This window comes from Sceloporus occidentalis, unplaced genomic scaffold (assembly GCF_023333645.1).
Source record: "Sceloporus occidentalis isolate IW3139 unplaced genomic scaffold, rSceOcc1.0.p SCAF_2, whole genome shotgun sequence".
Taxonomy (NCBI): Eukaryota; Metazoa; Chordata; class Lepidosauria; order Squamata; family Phrynosomatidae; genus Sceloporus; species Sceloporus occidentalis.
Window position 1 is genome coordinate 73,064,032 of NW_028316982.1, and position 15,317 is coordinate 73,079,348.

Below are 15,317 nucleotides of genomic sequence, written 5' to 3' on the forward strand. Positions count from 1 at the left end.
CCACCATATTGAAATTATCAGGTTTTGGTTTTTGTATAAACATGAATTGAGTTATTGGAGGAGACTAACAACAAGTAATAGTGTTTCTTACTTTCTGCAAACTCAGAGAGAAAAGCATAATTTCTGTCTAATATATAATTAGTAGTCTAAAGCCCTACAGTTTCAGATTGCTGGAATATGAATCATATTCTTCCATAGGTGGCTCATAGGTGTCACAAATGATTCAAGATGATAAAATCGGTAACTTTTCTGAGTCTGGGAAACAACATTCGGGGTGGGGTGGGGGAAGCATGTAGAAACCAAGGACTGGACTTGGTGAAGCCTTGGTCTGATATAGCAGGGCTGCTTTTACGTTCTGTAACTGGTACATGAGGGTTCTTGGGCTTGGCTATAGTAACTAGACAGCTGCATACAGGTGCTGCATTCTTCCAGGCTATACTGCTGTAGCCATTTCTGATGGAGGCTGCATCCATACTGCAAAAATAATCCAGTTGGACACTACTTTAAGTGCCATGGCTCAATGCTATGGAATTCTGGGAGATGTAGTTTTGTGAGACTTTCAGTCATCTCTGTCAGAGAGCTCTAATGCCACAACAAACTACAATTCCCAGAATTCCATGGCACTGAGCCACAGCAGTTAAAACAGTGTCAAACTGAATTAATTCTGCAGTGCAGATGCAGCCTGAATAAATAAGATGCAAAATTACATCAAACAACAGGTATGTGGGCTGCAACTCACTGGTAAGGCCACATGGTCAGCAAGCATAAGGTTTCAGGTTGAACCCCTGGCATTTATAGGTAGGCCTTGGAAAGAATTCAGCCTGAAAACTCTGTAGATAATTCAGTCAATGATTGTCACCAACACTAATATATTTTAATATGTTTAATGTGTAATGTTTTAAACTTTAAATTGTTTAATTGCTTTTAAACTTTTTATTTATACTTTTAAAATGCTTTTTGTTTTGTTTCAAATTTGCTGTTAGCTGCCTTCATTACCTATATCAACTGCTGCCTTTTTGCTGTTCCGGTTCCTTCCTCTTCCCTGCAGACTGGGGTCAGCATTCCCTTCTCCCTCACCTCCTTCAGCCTCTAGCAACACTGTGAGAGTTTCCACACCTTCTCCTCTTTGTTATCTGCTGCAGTCAAGGGAAAAAGAATCTGGCTTTCCCAAGTAGCCCTTGTGGTGCTCAAGCTCTTCTTTTCCCTCCACCTTGCCATTCCTGCTTCCTTCTCATCGTTGTCCCTGCAGCTCATCCTTCACCCAATCTTGTTCACTCCCCCTCCCTCCTGTCTCTTCTCTTCATCTTGCCTCCTCAGCCCTGTAAGGTCCTTCTCCCATACTGTGGCCAGCATGAGCAGCATCTCTCATTTTCTTCTTCCCTGAGTGCCACCACTTCCAGCAGCATGCAACTGGTCAGTTCATCCTTGCTGCTGCCCAGTGAGTCCCCACAAACATTCCACTGTGGCAACAATGTGTAACGTATTTTTACTCTTTTTTTAACCAACAAAAGGTACACATATGCCTGCTTTTTGCTGGCACAGTAACCCAAATGTGTGGTGGTAAAAAAATAATGATGGTGCCATACTGTGTAAATAGAGGTGTCATACACCAATAAATACAGATTGAAATGCACATATGACGCTAATTTTTAGTGAACTCTTCAGCTGAATAAGTTACTTCTTGTAATTCAAGGCTATATGCCAGCATTCTGTTCAATATAACCATTATGTGCGGAAGAGATATGACCATGTCACACTCAAGCAATAAAATATTGTTTATATACAAGGCAAACTTCTGAATCCCCTTAAGATCCAATTTATAGAAATTCTCAGCCCAGATCCAGTATTGCAACAACTTTGTGGTCACCCTTTCCTGTATGGGCTAATTTTACAATCCCAAAGTATCTATGATGACCCCAGAAATTGCTCCTCTATTACCATGAATGGATTTAACACAACTTTACACTTATCTTCTATTTTACAGTCTCTTGGCAGGTATGACAAGGACTGCAGTATAACTTTATTGCTACACATACTGTGGGCCATTAAAAGATCTGAAATAGTTTTTTTCTTGGTCCAGCAAGTATCCACTTAAGCAAATATAATGGGTAGTATCCAGTATGTAGACTCCTACTTTTCAGAACTCCTTTATTCCCTTGTAGAACACATTCCATATAAAGACACTTCTACTTGAGTATCATTCACCGTTTCTGCTCCTTTTTCATTATTTACTGGCCAGACTTTTTAATGAGCTGTCTGGTTACTGTTCGATCCTGAACTTGGAGACAAGTTCAGAGGCTGTATTGAACAAGCTAGAGTAAAATGAACATAATCCCTAAAGTTTAGTAGGCTTCCTTTATCATACTACCACTAAAATTACCCTGCTTATTGTAAGTTCCTGTATTAAATCTTTCATTGCATGTAATGGAATTATGCACATTTATGGAAAGCTTACTTTTTAAAACATGTATCTTTTCTACACTTTACATATGCATCTTTTTAAATAGCATATCACAGTATTCCCATCTATTCCCATATATTCTATACATCTGTATTTTTCTATATAACTAGATACTGGACACCTACTGCTGAATTCAAAACATTAGAAATTCTTTCTGGCTTTTTCAAGCAGATGTAGTTAAAACCTGTCTAGCATGCAGCCTCTATTGATCTGCAGAACATTTCTGTTAGTCAAAAATTGAATGGGTTGCAATATATATGGGTTCTTGCTCTTTTGAATTACTTCAGTTCTTATCCTCCATGGAAAACCCTTACTAAAGTTTCTATAACAATGTAATACAATCATAAATTAAAGGACACTGTTTTCTACTTGTGGATGATGTTTTATGGAACAGCGATTCTCAGAGAACTCTAGCATTCTTCAGACATTTATCAGGGATTCCTGAAAAAGATCAGTAATGGCAGGCAATTTTCCCTGAATGACATTTTCCTGCTACCAGCAATATTCAATTGCAACACGCAGTTTCAAGGAAGGGCCACAGCTCAGTGGTTAGCACATACTTTGCATGCAGAGTGCCTAGGTTCAGTTCTTGGCATTTTTAGATAGGCAGGGAAAGACTTCTGCCTCAAATTCTTGAGAACTACTCACTGTCAGTGTTAAAGTAGTAGATGGACCAGTGGTATGATACAGTATGGAGCAAAATCATATATTTAGACAGTATAATTAATCTATTTTACATGAACTGAAATACTATCGTAGGCCTTAATCTACTTACTAGACCCAACCGGAGGATACTCATTAAAACTGCAGCATTTGCCTTAGTGATCATTGGCGCATTACAGACCGTCCCTTTGGGGCGGCCTGTAGGCACACCTTTCCCCGCTGGATCGGGGCCTCAGCGGCCAGAGTGGCAGCCGCTGAAGCCCCGATCCGCCGCTTTCCGGGCTGCGGGGAAGCGGCAAAAGGCCCCTTCCCCGCAGCCTGGAAAGGGGTGTCCTTGGGGCTTCAAGCCCCAAGGACACCCCGCGGCGGCGGGGAGAAGGAGAAAGGGGTCGTTTGGCCCCTTTCTCCTTTGGTCCGCTGGGCGCAGCCATCTAAAGGCTGCGCCCAGTGGACCAAACCAGGAAGGAGCTCCAAAACGGAGCTCCTTCCGGGGTTGCGGAAAGGGCGCCCTAGGTGCTCTGCCGCGACGCCAATACGTCACAACCGCACCGCCTCATTTGGAGGTGGCGCGGTCGTCACGTATCGATAGCGGCGGCCGTGTGGAACGGCCACCATCATTTTGTGCGCGCACAGCGCACACTAGGGTTAGGGTGGTGCAGAAGCACCGTCTTAACCCTAGTACGCACTCCGCGCGTACTTTTTAGCCCGTCTGTAACGGGCCATTGTTATTGCAAACTGCTCTCGAGTTGACCCCAACTCATGCTGACCCTGTGTATGAGACATCTCCAAGACCCCATGTCCTCCATTGCTCTGCTTAGGTCCTGTAGATTGAGGCCCATGTCCTTCCTAATTAAGCCCACCTATCTGATGTACGGGCTTCCTCTCTTTCTACTACTGTTTACTTTTCCTAGCATTATTGTCTTTTCTAATGAGTTATGCCTTCTCATAATGTGGCCAAAGAGTGACAGTCTCAATTTATTCATCTTGGCTTCCAAGGAGAACTCAGGCTTGATCTGTTCAAGGACCCATTTGTTTATCTTTTTGGCTATCCCCAGTATCCCCAGTACTCTTCTCCAGCACCACATCTCAAATGAGTTGATTTTCTTCTTATCCACTTTCTTCACTGAGCAGATCTCACATCTATACATAGTGATGGATAATACAATGGATTGGAGAAGTCTTAACTTTATTGCTCAGTTGTATATCTTTACTCTTTAGGATCTTGTCTAGTTCTTTCATAGCTGCCCTTTCCATTCCTATTTCTCAGCTACAGTCTCTGTTCTGATCAAGGTTTGATCCAAGTTATGGAAAATCTTTAACTATTTTGATTTCTTCATTGTCTAAGCTGAATGTATGTAGATCCTTCATAGTCATTTTTTTTGTTTGATGTGAAGCCAAAGGCTTTCACAGCCAGTGTCCATAGTTTTCTATGGGTTTTCCAGGCTATGTGGCTGCATTCTGGAAGAATTTATTCCTGATGATTCGCCTGCATATGTGGCTTGCATCTTCAGAGGTTGGTGGCATGGAAGTATATGGTGTATATATATGTGTGTGACTCTTAGTTGGGAGGAAGTCATTTACATGTTAATCTCTGTGTTGGTCTTTTGTTGAATGGCATGGCCTCAGAGTGGCAGGATATGCGTGGTGGATGTGTGTCTTTTAATTAGCAATCCATTGTGGGGAACCCCTGGTGTGTTTCATTAACCATAATATGTTTGTAATATGGTTCCTGTGCCTCTTCCTTTCTTGAACCCTGCTTGCACCTCTGGAATTTCTCTCTATATATGATTGAAATGTATGTTGCAGAATTTTGAACTTAATTTTGCTTGCATGGGAAATTAATGGATTGAGATATATATTGATCATTTCCAGAATATTGGCCACCATTTTGTTTTCCATATTGTTGGCATATTTTAGTTAGCACTAGAGTTGGTTCCGTCTCTGTGGATTGTAGAAGTACAATTTGAATATCATCTGTTTATGGTCTTTCATCCCCAATTTCTTTTATTGCAGCTTTTACCTCACTTTCTAGAATTTGGGATTCATCTTTGTGTGGTTTTCCTTCCATGAGCCATTCATTTTTCATCTCTTTTATATATCTGTTCTGTGTATTACACCCAACATCTTTTCTTTCTTCTTGATCTCGTAGTATGTTCCTCTTCTTCTGATAGATTATCCTGAAACTTGGTTTGAACTTCCCTTTGAATTCCTAGCTCTTGTGGAAGAGGTCTCCTGTTCTTCCTATTTTATTACTTGCTTCTATTTCTCTGCGTTGTTTATTATAGTAGTCCTCTTAATCTTTGTGCATTAGTTATAGAACAGTTCAATTAATGGTTCTGGCTTTGTTCCTGTCTCCCTTTTCTTTTGCTTCTCTTCTTTCCTTAACCCCTTGAAGTGTTTAATCTGTTATCCATTGTTTCTTCCCTTTCATTTTGGTCACCGATAATGTCTTTCTGCATTCTTCCTGAATTCTGTTCTTGGCTTCTGACCATAGTTCTTCTGGTTCCTGGTCCGTTATGCTTAGTAGTGCAAATCTGTTTCTTACATTGTCTGTAAATTCTGTTTATTGTTAGTGATCCCTACCATTTAGCATATGAGTCAATATGTTTTCTATAACTGGGATCAGCACCCTAGAAAATCCTAAATGCTGAATCATTTAGGCCCTATGATAGTCATGTAAGAATTAAGAGAGAGAGAGAGAGAGAGAGAGAGAGAGAGAGAGAGAGAGAATCATTGCAAGGAAAGGATTATCCCTCAAAGTTTATTTTTGCATTTCCACTGATATTTCTGAATGTGTGTGTGTTTAGCATTATCATCCAGTGATACACATTAAATAGCATAGATTGTCTTCTGGCATGACAGATACAGATTAACTCTATATATCTGGCTTCTGTTTAATACTGAATACATAATACATACTTGTGCCTGTTCTTGCTACTGTGACAACAGTAAGGCATACCCTCTGCTTGGACTGTGATGCTAACACACTAGGCAGAGGCACAAAAGTCCAGTCATTGATGAGAAACTATGGCGCTATACATACTGGATGATAGGGCGCCCCATCACATGCTAGGGGTTGGCTGAGGGTGCACCACCCATATTAGCCTCACCCCTATCATGTGACGGGGGCGTCAAAATGGTGGCGCCCTGTACACATGGGCACTGCCATTTTGACATGATGGACGTTTAGCGTCCGCACTCCTGGCATGTTTGTGACGCCGCAAGTGTGCCATTGGCGCACTGCGGCATCACAAACGCGCCACAAGAAGAACCCGCTTTTTAAGGGTTCTTTTTGCTCCATGGGGAAGCCCCACAGTCTGGAGGCTGCAGCTTCCCTGCAGAGCAAACCAGGGCAGCAGGACACCGTCCTTTTTGGGCGGTCTGTATCCCGCCTATGTTACTGGACACATCTTCAAGATGCTACCCAGGATAGATGTAGATAGATTACTGACACTAATAGGAGATCACACACTGCAGATGCTTGTTGGTTAGAGCAGTCAAATAGTTAGGGGAAATGACTATGAATGAATTTGTGTCCTAGATTTCATTAAAGTAAATGCTTCCATACTACTGACATATTACTGTTGACCCATTACTTATTATATGTGCCATAAAATGCCATAAAATGCTAGAGCATGACCTAATTTGCTGGCAGTTGGAAACAGAGGCATGGAAACCTCTGAGAAAGAAAGTAATCAATGGGCAGAGAACATTACCAGCTCTGGGAACAAGACTCAAATGTGCAGGTTAAAGAAAAACTTTGTGATTTGGGTTTAATTCTACCATAGATTATAATATCCACACAATCCATAGAAGAAAATTATAGTCTTGTAACTCAAGCTTGTCTTGCAGAGCTGTGTATTATTTTCCATAGAGATTATCTAATTTCTTCACTCCACTAAACAATTTCTGGCACTATCCAGTGATTTACACAGTGTTGGATAGTATAGTTCACATCACAGCAAGCAGTGGAGCAAATTTTGGTCATGATTTATAACTAGATATTGACATGCGATCCACACAGTACTGGGGAGTTTATATGAGTTTGCTGGAACTCGGCTAACACGATCAAGGTTAAATTAAAAACTAGAGGTGCTGTGAAGAGGACAGTGCAGCCAACAGCCTCACTATATCAGGTGTTTTGTTTTCTTTTAAAATGTTGGCACAGGCTTAAAAAGGAATTGGAAACTTACAAAGAAAATGAAATGGAAAATGTCTGTGCGGCTCTTCAAATGGAAATTGAATTTCTGCAGATGGTATGCCCTTTTAACTTAACATTTATCATGTTTGATCATTTTAGTTGGGAAGATTCTATTATTCTGCACATACAATACTCCTGCACAAACAATATACTAGCAGACAGGTGGAACTACTTTGCCCTTCAGAGAGTGATCCCTGGTTCACATTATACACATGCCACTCCCTTAAGGTTCTGTGACTTTCATGCAGTTTGTAGTTCTGTGGAGGACATTGCTGAGACAGGAGGCAGGTGATTCCACACCCTCAGTTCCTCTTTGTTAAAGTATGTTTCAGGGAATACAAAGCTGAAAGATGAAAGGACAGCAATCTATGAAAAGGACAGACACCAAGCAATGAAGAGAAACAGATCTTCACATCCACCATAGGCAATAGGAAGTCAGGTGTGATATCCATATCATGCCAGAATTAAAATGCCTAAGTCTCAAGATTTAAAACTTACCTTGCCAATCTGTAAACTGGAGAAAGATGGCCATTTAAACATTTGAAAACAGTGAAGAAATGTGAATTGCATTTCCCACTTTCTTTCCCCATCTTTAAGTATTCCAAACAAATGTGCCTGCCCTTCATCTCCAGTTAAAAAGGAAACTCCCTTGCTTTAAAGCATACCTTCTAATACACAGTAAAGTTGGGCAATTGGCAATTTTTGCATGCACACTAGATAGTTGGTTGGAAATTCCTCTCCTCTTGGACATTCCAGAAGATAACCGGAGACAACATATTGTTGTTCTGTATAATTCATCTGTCATATGAATGAAATAGACTCAGTATCATGACTGCCCCTCTTCAGGGTCTGTAATATGCAGCATAACCCTTTGGCAGTAAAGTCACTTGGAAGTGGCACATTACTCTTTATCTAAACTGAAATGTGAAATTATGCATCATTCTCAGCAATGTTGAACTGCAAGCCTCAGCACTCTTCACCATTGCTTATGCTAATTATGATTCCCGGGACTTGCAAATTTTAAATTTTGTTAGCCTCCTTGTGTCCCTGTACTGGGAGGTAGGTGGGAAATTAATAATAATAATAATAATAATAATAATAATAATAATAATAATAGCAATCCAATTACAGCTGTATGGCAAAATGATTTTTGCCATACATACCACTGCTCTGAAAAGAAATTGTTTCTTTATTATATAACCATTATAATTATATAATTATTTCTTGCACGGTTGTCTCACAATGGAGGATAAAGGGGAAAATATCCTTTATCTTTGCAGGAAAATATTTGGGGTGTGAACTATTTCTCACCTAGATGTACCAACCATTTGCAGCATATGCATATCTGTTGGGGAATGTTGTTTCATAGTCAAAGGGAGGATGAGTCCCTTCTTCCCACCCGATGGATCCCAGTGTATGGTGATGAAGGAAAAAGTAGACTCTATGCCCAAATCCTTATATCCATTTAGAGATCCTGCTTTAGGCAAGATTGCAGGTGGTTGAGGATGAAGGACTCAAAGAATCAGCTCATAGTGGGTTAAGCAGGGTGGATGGCAGAGGAATAAAAATAGCCCTATGCCCCTTGTTTTTCCCTTGGCCTTGCATGCCACTTGTTCACCACTCCATAAATTTTGCATGTGTCCACATATGTTAGCAAATACCACACTTAGTTGTTTTTAATCTCTAGTTGTTTTTATTTATAATGAAGAACAAGGAGCACTCTGACAATTAACTGATTTCCACTTTTGTTGTTGTTGCAGAAATTATTACCAAAAAAATCTTCCCACAAATAAGTAACATATGGTGGATTGATTCAAATGTCACAGAAACAAGTCTTCATGGTATTTAGGGAAAACGCTGCTTTTTAAGTCTTTGTTGTTAAATTTATCACCCTGTACTTTTCCTGCTAGTCAAACAAGGAGTTTGTTTTTCACCACACATTTTGTATCTTTTCTTTTGGCTGTTTCATTAGCATGAGTGTCTAGCATCTGTAAACAAATCATTTTTCCTTTTGTGGAGAGATTTTTTTGGCAGTTTTCCCATTTTCATATCCAGTAGTGAAAGCCTGCCTAGCCTGCCTAGAACCTTCACTAGGTCTTTCTTACACAGATGCACAATTCAACACAACACAACACAGACCTTGCTATTATCTTTGTTTTCTTTGTGTCTGTGCAATCTCCCTGTTCTACAAGATTCACCATCCCATTTTTTTAAACTAGGAAAGGTAACTGATGATGTTCCCTTTGAGGCTTTGTTGCCCAAAGGACCTAGCAGTGCAGCCAGCCTGAGAACTTCCTGCTGATACTGTATCTGGACAAAGTCGTTGAAGTTTTAAGTGCTTAATGTGGTTTAAATTTTTTACTAAGATCCTTCCATTATTAAGTTCCAGCCAGAGCTTGAAAAAGTTACTTTTCTGTACTCTAATGTCCAGAATAACTTAGCCAGTATTGGCCATTAGCTATAATGGCTAGGAAATGCTTGTAGTCCCCTTTTATAAACTCTGGGTAATGCTGAAGTTTGGATCATTACTTTTTTTGGTTAATTATATTATTTATGTAAAAATCCTCTAACTTTCATTAGATCTGCAGTGGTCAGTCTAGATTTGACTTGTCTTATACAAATATTAAATGTACATGTTACTTAATAATTACTATTATTAAAACTGTTTTTTTTCACCTGGGTGTCTGTCATTTATTTTATATAAATGTGCATTGTTTCACAAATTATTCACTTCATTTTTCCTATTGATTTTTCATGCTTTAATCATCTTTTCAGGAGTTTACATATGATTTCCAGTTGGAAAATGTAGCCAGCAGGAAAAAAGCTGCCTTACTAAGGGCAATGTAATGGGAGTACACAGGTCAAATTTTGGTTCCTAAAGTTTGATTTTCCATCAGTATTGAAGAAATTATGGCCCAAAGCAGACAGGCTGACTTAAGTGCATCACTTCATTTCCAGGCCCTATGAAAAGTTGGGGAAAGTGTGGCCTGCAGACCTGCATGTAGCCCAATTTTGTCACACCACAAAAGACCCCAGACTTTAAAGTGCTGCAAAACACAGCCACTTGGCCCCCAGATTCCAAGAACCCCACAAAACCTTACATGGGACAAAAATGAAACCACAAATGATGTGACATGGTGTACATACTGGTGGAAGTCCCGGGGGATATAAGGGTAAAAAGTGGTCCCCAGCCCCTGTGAAGTTGCCCACCATTGTCCACCTGGTTTAATGACATGGTAGTTTATTGGCTGAATGATATGGGACCTCAGTCTTTCTTTCACAGTGTACAATTAAATAACTTTTGTTCCACCTTAAATTACCACAGCTGTGTCATATGGAATCCTAGAATTTGTAGTTTCATGAGGTAATAGAACTCTCTGGCAGAGAATTCTAAACACTGCTCCAAACTACAAATTCCAAGGTTCCATAGATAATACCGTGGCAGTTACAATGATATTAAAAAATGCTATTACTATTTCACATAAAAGAGAACTTAGGGCCTGAAACAGACTGGAGATACTGCAGAGTGGGGGGCATGGCATCCACACAATGCATGCCCCAATGCCACTGTCACTGCTTGTGCCTGACCACATGGCGGGCGGTGTCATGGTGCTCCTTTGGAGGTGCGTCCACATAATACAGTGCCAGAAAGTGCCGCCATGGTGGCAAAGGCACCCTTTCCATGGCGCAAAAAGTAGCCATCTTTGTGGTTCCTTTTTGCACCATGGAAATGCCAGATTGGGGCCACAGCATTTGGTTGCTGCAGCCCTAATCCGGCGCTGAAAGGGGTAGTCTGTTCAATTCCTTAGTAACTGAAAAGAACACCAGGTCCATTTAGTTCAGCATTCTGTTTCCAAACAGAAGCCAACAAGCAGAGCATGAAAGCCACAGCTGTCTCTTCTGAATATGTCTGGGCTACCATACTCCTTTAACAGATTATAACATACGCTAGTTTTAGATATACTTCAGCAGCCCGGCCCAGATGTCTTTACCAACATGATTAGGCACCTGTGTGAAGCTTTGATTAATTATAGTCATGCCAAAGGATAAGGGATAGCAACACATAGTTATAGCATATTTAACATATGCTATAAACATGTGCTATAGCTTGTTTAAGATGAATCAGGCCTGCATTGGAGCAAGTGTCAAAAGAACACTTGGTCCAACTATTGATCCTACCAACAATGCACTCCTAGTAGCAACAGACAGTAGACTACCCTTTTCCTATTTGTAAATGCCATCCACTGCAGTTCCATATTTTCATATCAGCTAAATAACATGGCTTTTAAAACATGAAACATAGATTTAAAAAGCAAGTAGAATAATCACCATTCACAAAATAAAAGATCATTCAAAATCAGTGTAACCACAAAACAGAATATAGCTTTCCCAGCTACATAAAACCGTGATCATGTAAATCATATTGAGCTTAACAAACTCAGTGGCCAAAAATGTACAATGTTTAAAACATTTATGAAGAATGAGTTTAGTTTGTAATGGCTTATTCTTTATGAAAATGTTCAAATTAGTCACCATTGTCTTATCCATACAAAAGTCAAAAGCTGGTTTAATCTATTCATGCATAAAGTGTGTATGTGTATGCAATCTTTAAATCAACACTGAGTAATTCTTGAAATAATGAGGAAAGAAAAGATGGATCTTACGTCATTTTTAATTAGAATGCTGGAGAACAGAACATTTCCAAATTGCTATGAAAACATGGGATTATTAGCAATGCACCAGATATCCTGAGCAAAGTAAAATGTTTATAAATGGAAGTCAGTAGATTTGATTTTAAGAAAGAGATTAAGAACATCAATCTTCTAAACATCTTTGCAAATGAAGATGATGTTGAAAAAGTTTACTTTGGCAAGGAATGACAGGCAAAATGGGTATTATTTGTATCAAAGTAAAACAAATAATGGATTAGTGCTGTCTTATTTTGATGTCTACTTTTACTTCATTCTCCTGTCTCCTCACACAATCCTTTCTGTGTCTCTGGCTCTTTATAGCATGCTATATGATTCATTCCATTGGACACCAATTGATAAGCCTGCTGTTTGAAAATGGGGACAGTGTAGGTTACGCTGAATGACCTTCAGAAGCTTTTAGATGTATAATTACATTGTTATGTTCAGTGTCAGTGTCAAACTTTCACTTTATTTTACTGGATTTGTAAGATGACTCCAAATATATTTTTTTCTGGGCTGGGTGAGCCCATGTATGTACCTAAGAAGGAATCATAACCCCTGATGAAGCACTGAGATCATACATGTTAGAAGTACCAAACAGGTACTGGTTCTTTTTGTGTAATTCTTCATCCTCAAAGAGAGAATTGAAGTGCAAGTAACTGGATGTATACATATGCTAACTGTATTATGGAATATACCTACTGTCTTGGTGTCCTTTCTTGCACATTCAAAGATAAGCATAAGTATGGATCTGTCTTTGAATAAATATTAAAAATTTCAGTTTAGTGTAAATTTAGTTTGGGGACAGGACTTAAAATTAAAGATTAAATTCTGCCCATGAAAAGTCTAGGAACACCCTTTCCAAACTATGTCCCTTTCCCCAAGCCCCATCACTCCACTCCAATCTGTCATGCCACCGGGTTGGAGTATAACAGAAAGAGGCCTAAATTAGGCACTGGGGATTAGAATGCCTACACCAGTTGCTCCCTCAATGGAGAATGCCAACACTATGCAGAAAGTCCCTGCTTTTACCTCTGATCTCTAGTCCATCCCACATACAACTAGGCAAAGCTTCCCAGACCCAACCATCAGTTACAGGAATGCTCCAGCCTGTATGTCATGTCCTTCTTGGTGGGAGGGTATAAAGGATAGCCAAAGTTTCCGACTCCTAAGTGCTTATTGCAGAAATGGACCTGAAAGTGGTGCTTGGGTCTAGAAGTTAGTTTCTGCACTGCAGACTACACAAGGTGTGGAATGTGGGGGCAGCACAACTTTCCAGACCTAGGTGCAATTTGCAGGAACGCTCCTGAAGCTACCATCTAGGTCTGTAAAGAGCATTGGTCCTTTCTTGGTCTTCACAGCATAAGGCAAGAATGGAATAAAGATGGCTGCACAGCTGCAATATTGGCACATGCCGATGAAACCCTGGGATACTTGCCCATGATATCAGGACTGTAGTCATGCCCTCTGATGTCATCTTGTCCACATTGCATGGTGTGGTGGGGATCTGATCTGGTTATACCAGGGGTGGGCAACAGGCAAGCCACATTCAACTCCAAGGGACATTTTTGTGGCCCTCAAGACCTTCCCAAAGTCAAAAAAATTAAAATTGTTTTTGCCCCCCAAATTCTGATAACTTTTTTTAAAAGCCTCCCTGGGTCCAAAATGGTCTGTGCCCCTTAAAACTATGATGAAAATACTACCCATAGCCCTTAGAAGGTGTTGGTGGCATTTGAGGGGGGGGGGGGTTGGGGGATTTTTGTGGTGTAGGGGCTGCAGCCTCCCAAGGTCTCCTAGCAGAGGTAATGCAGTGCCCGACTCTCCCACAGTTGCCCATGCCTGGTTTAGAGAATAAGGAAATATATTATGAGGAGAGCGCCAGTGTGGTTTTTGTGGTTTGAACATTCAGCTATGACTATGGAGAGCAGGGTTCAAATCCCTGCTTGGCCATAGAAAAACCCACTACCTGACTTTATGCTTTATGAACTACATCGAAGGGTATTAAAAGAACTGGCAAAAGTAATATCGGAGCCATTGGCAATAATCTTTGAGAACTCCTGGAGAACAGGAGAAGTGCCAGCAGACTGGAGGAGGGCAAATGTTGTCCCCATCTTCAAAAAGGGAAAAAAAGAGGATCATACTGAGGAGGGAGCTGACTTGTTTTCAGCTGCTCCAGAGACTAGGGCCCGGAACAATGGATGCAAGCTACAGGAAAAGAGATTCCACCTCAACATTAGGTAGAACTTCCTGACAGTAAGGGCTGTTCAACAGTGGAACACACTCCCTTGGAGTGTAGTGGAGTCTCTTTCCTTGGAGGTCTTTAAGCAGAGTCTGGATGGCCATCTGTTGGGGATGCTTTGATTGAGAGTTCCTGCATGGCAGGGGGTTGGACTGGATGGCCTTTGCGGTCTCTTCCAACTCTATGATACTATGATTCTATGCAAGTCACACTCCTAGCCTCAGAGGATGGTATTGGCAATGACAAACCTCCTCTGAAGAAACGTGCCAACAAAATCCACATCATAGATTTACCTTAGAGTCATCATAAATCAGAAATGACTTGAAGACACACGGTAATAATAAATAGTATAATATTAACTGAGAGTTGTTGAATAAGATGATATGGCATATTCAAACCATCTAATAATGTTTGCCTTTACTGATTTATAGTCTTTATCTTTCTAATCTAGCAAATCCTTGCTTTAAAAGTCACAATATCTTATTTTGATATAGTAATGGAAGATAAATAATCTAATAAGAGGAGGAGGGTAGCCTATTAGAAATGGAAGGTATCCATTTTCATTTCTTTGCTTTGCCACAGCCCTGCACTCACATCGGGGCATTTATATGCAGGCACAAAGATGTGCATTTCCTGCCTTCAGTTGGGCCATCCCAGCTTCTTTTTGCTCCAGCTTTTAGCCCCGATGGCTTCAGTCTGATTTTCAGCCGCTTTTGGCGTGTCATCTAAGCACCCTGCCTGCAAATCAGCTGGAAACCATTTTGTTTTGTCTGTCTGTTTCACCCCTTTGATCCCTTTGGCAGGAAAGCAGAGGTCAGCAAAGCAAGGATTGATACTGGCTGTGCCCCTGAGAAAAAGAATGGAGGGGCAGCCAAGTGAGGCTTATCTGTCGCTGACTATCGTATCTGGTGATGGGTGATCCTCCTTGCTCAGCAGCTCACCTCCAGCAGCTGCTACCTAGCCCTACCTGTCCTGTTTCAGGGTGGGAAGTGCCCAGGTGAGTGCACCTTTAGTTCAAGGAAACCATGGAGAAATGACAATTCAATGTTCCATACACAGAGA

The 15,317-nt window shown here is 40.6% G+C and overlaps 1 protein-coding gene across 13 annotated transcripts in view; it reads left to right on the forward strand.

Moving 5' to 3' along the window:
- The window catches only part of CCDC172 (coiled-coil domain containing 172), a 74,496-nt gene extending 64,570 nt beyond the window's left edge, over positions 1-9,926 (forward strand). For 12 of the 13 annotated variants that reach the window (XM_089510004.1, XM_089509999.1, XM_089509995.1 and 9 more), the window contains 2 exons: positions 7,293-7,380; positions 9,086-9,926. In XM_089510004.1, coding sequence (XP_089366130.1) covers positions 7,293-7,380; positions 9,086-9,118 — 121 coding nt within the window. In that variant the 3' untranslated portion in view covers positions 9,119-9,926. The remainder of the gene's footprint in view (positions 1-7,292; positions 7,381-9,085) is intronic. The other variant, XM_089509996.1, reaches the window with a different exon arrangement.
- Positions 9,927-15,317: the final 5,391 nt, after the last annotated feature.